This window comes from Oncorhynchus keta, unplaced genomic scaffold, assembly GCF_023373465.1.
Source record: "Oncorhynchus keta strain PuntledgeMale-10-30-2019 unplaced genomic scaffold, Oket_V2 Un_contig_14285_pilon_pilon, whole genome shotgun sequence".
Taxonomy (NCBI): Eukaryota; Metazoa; Chordata; class Actinopteri; order Salmoniformes; family Salmonidae; genus Oncorhynchus; species Oncorhynchus keta.
In genome coordinates this window covers 5,541-10,296 of record NW_026278654.1, presented here as the reverse complement: position 1 = coordinate 10,296, position 4,756 = coordinate 5,541, and the positions used below count along the sequence as shown (strand labels likewise).

Here is a 4,756-nt window from a genome sequence, read left to right as displayed (position 1 = left end):
ATCTACAACAATACGTCTCATATCTACAACAATACGTCTCATGTCTACAATAATACGTCCTCTACAACAATACGTCGCCTATCTAAAACAATACGCCTCATATCTAAACAATACGCCTCATGTCTACAAAATAATATCTACAACCTCATGTCTACAACAATACGTCTCATGTCTACAAATAATACGTCTCATGTCTACAACAATACGTCTCATGTCTACAACAATAAACAACAATACGTCTCACGTCTACAACAATACGTCTCATATCTACAATAATACGCCTCTCATGTCTACAACAATACGCTCATATCTACAACAATACGTCTCATGTCTACAACAATACATCTCATGTCTCACAACAATAATACGTCTCATACAAAACAATACGTCTCATGTCTACAACAATACGCCTCATATCTACAACAATACGCTCTCATGTCTACAACAATACGTCTCACGTCTACAACAATACGTCTCATATCTACAACAATACGTCTCATGTCTACAACAATACGTCTCTACAACAATACGCCTCTATATCTACAACAATACGCTCTCATATCTACAACAATACGTCTCATGTCTACAACAATACGTCTCATGTCTACAACAATACGTCTCATATCTACAACAATACGTCTCATATCTACAACAATACGTCTCATGTCTATGTCTCATATCAACAATACGTCTCATGTCTACAACAATACGTCTCATGTCTACAACAATACGTCTCATGTCTACAACAATACGTCTCATATCTACAACAATACGTCTCATGTCTACAACAATACGTCTCACGTCTACAACAATACGTCTCATATCTACAACAATACGTCTCACGTCTACAACAATACGTCTCATATCTACAACAATACGTCTCATGTCTACAACAATACGTCTCATATCTACAACAATACGTCTCACGTCTACAACAACTACGTCTCATGTCATTCACACACCCTATTTCTCTGTCAGAATAAATACTTCTAGACTGTAAACAGTAAAGACATCTATTCGAACTACGAGATCACTTCTCAACCAGTTCACTAGAACTCATGTATTATGACATTTATTGGTGGCTGGGTGAGTGTTGTACACGGGTGGGTAACGTTCCTGTTTCCATGACAGTGGAGTGTTGGAGTGTTGTACACGGGTGGGTGAGTGTTGTACACGGGTGGGTAACGTTCCTGTTTCCATGACAGTGGAGTGTTGAGTGTTGTACACAGGGTGGGTGAGTGTTGTACACGGGTGGGTGAGTGTTGTACACGGGTGGGTAACGTTCCTGTTTCCATGACAGTGGAGTGGTGAGTGTTGTACACGGGTGGGTGAGTGTTGTAGACACAGGGTGGGTGAGTGTTGTACACGGGTGGGTGAGTGTTGTACACGGGTGGGTAACGTTCCTGTGCATGTTGTCCCTTACAGAGGAGTGAACATGTACGCCATGCTGACCGGCAGCCTTCCCTTCACCGTGGAGCCCTTCAGTCTCAGGGCTCTGCACCAGAAGATGGTGGACAAGGATATGAACCCTCTACCGCCCTCTCTCTCTACAGGTACACACAGAGACGAGCACACAGAGACAGACACACAGAGAGGAGAGCACACAGAGACAGACACACAGAGAGGAGAGCAGACAGAGACGAGAGCAGACAGAGACGAGAGCAGACAGAGACGAGAGCAGACAGAGACGAGCAGACAGAGAGTAGCAGACAGAGACGAGAGCAGACAGAGAGGAGAGCAGACAGAGAGGAGAGCAGACAGAGACGAGAGCACACAGAGAGGAGAGCAGACAGAGAGGAGAGCAGACAGAGACGAGCAGACAGCAGAGACGAGAGCAGACAGAGACGAGAGCAGACAGAGACGAGAGCAGACAGAGACGAGAGCACACAGAGACGAGAGCAGACAGAGACGAGCAGACAGGAGGAGAGCAGACAGAGACGAGCAGACAGAGAGGAGAGCAGACAGAGACGAGAGCAGACAGAGAGGAGAGCAGACAGAGACGAGAGCAGACAGAGAGGAGAGCAGACAGAGAGGAGAGCAGACAGAGACGAGAGCAGACAGAGAGGAGAGCAGACAGAGAGGAGAGCAGACAGAGACGAGAGCAGACAGAGAGGAGAGCAGACAGAGAGGAGAGCAGACAGAGACGAGAGCAGACAGAGAGTAGCAGACAGAGACGAGAGCAGACAGAGACGAGAGCAGACAGAGACGAGAGCACACAGAGACGAGAGCACACAGAGACGAGAGCACACAGAGACGAGAGCACACAGAGAGGAGAGCAGACAGAGAGGAGAGCAGACAGAGAGGAGAGCAGACAGAGACGAGAGCAGACAGAGACGAGAGCAGACAGAGACGAGAGCAGACAGAGAGGAGAGCAGACAGAGAGGAGAGCAGACAGAGAGGAGAGCAGACAGAGAGGAGAGCAGACAGAGACAGACACACAGAGACGAGAGCAGACAGAGAGAGCAGACAGAGACGAGAGCAGACAGAGAGTAGCAGACAGAGACGAGAGCAGACAGAGACGAGAGCAGACAGAGACGAGAGCAGACAGAGACGAGAGCAGACAGAGAGGAGAGCAGACAGAGAGGAGAGCAGACAGAGAGGAGAGCAGACAGAGAGGAGAGCAGACAGAGAGGAGAGCAGACAGAGAGGAGAGCAGACAGAGAGGAGAGCAGACAGAGACGAGAGCAGACAGAGACGAGAGCAGACAGAGAGTAGCAGACAGAGAGTAGCAGACAGAGACGAGAGCACAGAGACGAGAGCACACAGAGACGAGAGCAGACAGAGACGAGAGCAGACAGAGACAGACACACAGAGACAGACACACAGAGACGAGAGCACACAGAGACAGACACAGAAAACAAATGTGCCAAAACAAGTGGCTGGCGGCTGTTTTCTTGTTTTTCAAATCCCAGATTGTAGCTTTAACAAATTCTCACCACATTCCCTCTTCTCTCTCTCTCTCTCTCTCTCTCCATCTCTCTCTTGCTCTCTTCCCTCCTCTCTGTCTCTCTCTCTCCCCCTCCATCCCCCTCCCTCCCTCCCCTCCTCTCTCTCCCTCCTCTCTCTCCTCCCTCCTCTCTCTCCCCTCCCCCTCCTCTCTCTCCCCCTCTCCCCTCCTCCCCTCTCCCTCCTCTCTCTCCCCCTCTCCCCTTCTCTCTCCCCCTCTCCCCTTCTCTCTCCCCCTCTCCCCTTCTCTCTCCCCCTCTATCTCTCCACAGCGGCCATCTGTCTAATGAAGAAGCTGTTAGAACCAGATCCAGCTAAGAGACCCAACATCCACCAGGTCATGTCTGACTCCTGGCTACAACTGGCTAACGCTAACACTGGAGCACCCTACCTCAACAGGTACACACACAGGTCAACTGGCTAATGCTAACACTGGAGCACCCTACCTCAACAGGTACACACACAGGTCAACTGGCTAACGCTAAAGCTAACACTGGAGCACCCTACCTCAACAGGTACACACACAGGTCAACTGGCTAATGCTAACACTGGAGCACCCTACCTCAACAGGTACAGACACAGGTCAACTGGCTAACGCTAACACTAACACTGGAGCACCCTACCTCAACAGGTACACACACAGGTCAACTGGCTAACGATAACACTGGAGCACTCTACCTCAACAGGTACACGCACAGGTCAACTGGCTAACGCTAAAGCTAACACTGGAGCACCCTACCTCAACAGGTACACACACAGGTCAACTGGCTAACGATAACACTGGAGCACCCTACCTCAACAGGTACACACACAGGTCAACTGGCTAACGCTAAAGCTAACACTGGAGCACCCTACCTCAACAGGTACACACACACACACAAGTCTGATGGCTGACGTCTCTCTGTCTCTCTAGGATCCACATTGAGGAGATCAACCACATGGTATTACTGCATATGACAGAGAGGATGGGCTACAAACACAGCGAGGTGCTGAGTGCCGTGCTCACCAACAGAGCCTGTCACACCCTGGCTGTCTACTTCCTGCTCAACAACAAGGTGAAGAGGCTCTCCAAGGAGTACAGGGTAGGTTAGGAAACACTACACTTTATAATAACACACTTTAGCACACAACACCTGGAGTACAGGCTAGGTTAGGGTAAACAACACCTGGAGTACAGGCTAGGTTAGGGTAAACAACACCTGGAGTACAGGCTAGGTTAGGGTAAACAACACCTGGAGTACAGGCTAGGTTAGGGTAAACAACACCTGGAGTACAGGCTAGGTTAGGGTAAACAACACCTGGAGTACAGGCTAGGTTAGGGTAAACAACACCTGGAGTACAGGCTAGGTTAGGGTAAACAACACCTGGAGTACAGGCTAGGTAGGGTAAACAACATCTGGAGTACAGGCTAGGTTAGGGTAAACAACACCTGGAGTACAGGCTAGGTTAGGGTAAACAACACCTGGAGTACAGGCTAGGTTAGGGTAAACAACACCTGGAGTACAGGCTAGGTTAGGGTAAACAACACCTGGAGTACAGGCTAGGTTAGGGTAAACAACACCTGGAGTACAGGCTAGGTTAGGGTAAACAACACCTGGAGTACAGGCTAGGTTAGGGTAAACAACACCTGGAGTACAGGCTAGGTTAGGGTAAACAACACCTGGAGTACAGGCTAGGGTAGGGTAAACAACACCTGGAGTACAGGCTAGGGTAGGGTAAACAACACAGTCTCTGTTAAACCACCTGTTTATAACAGGAACTTACTGTAATTATATTCTCTGTTAAACCACCTGTTAATAACAGGAGCTGT

General features: G+C 49.0%; 1 protein-coding gene across 1 annotated transcript; it reads left to right on the top strand.

Moving 5' to 3' along the window:
* Positions 1 to 1,425: 1,425 nt before the first annotated feature.
* LOC127918471 (hormonally up-regulated neu tumor-associated kinase homolog A-like) lies at positions 1,426 to 4,028 on the top strand (the record flags this gene model as incomplete). The annotated part of the gene is made up of 3 exons (XM_052501746.1): positions 1,426 to 1,553; positions 3,219 to 3,345; positions 3,860 to 4,028. Coding segments are annotated over 3 exons (424 nt in total), but the record flags the coding sequence as incomplete, so codon positions are not given.
* Positions 4,029 to 4,756: the final 728 nt, after the last annotated feature.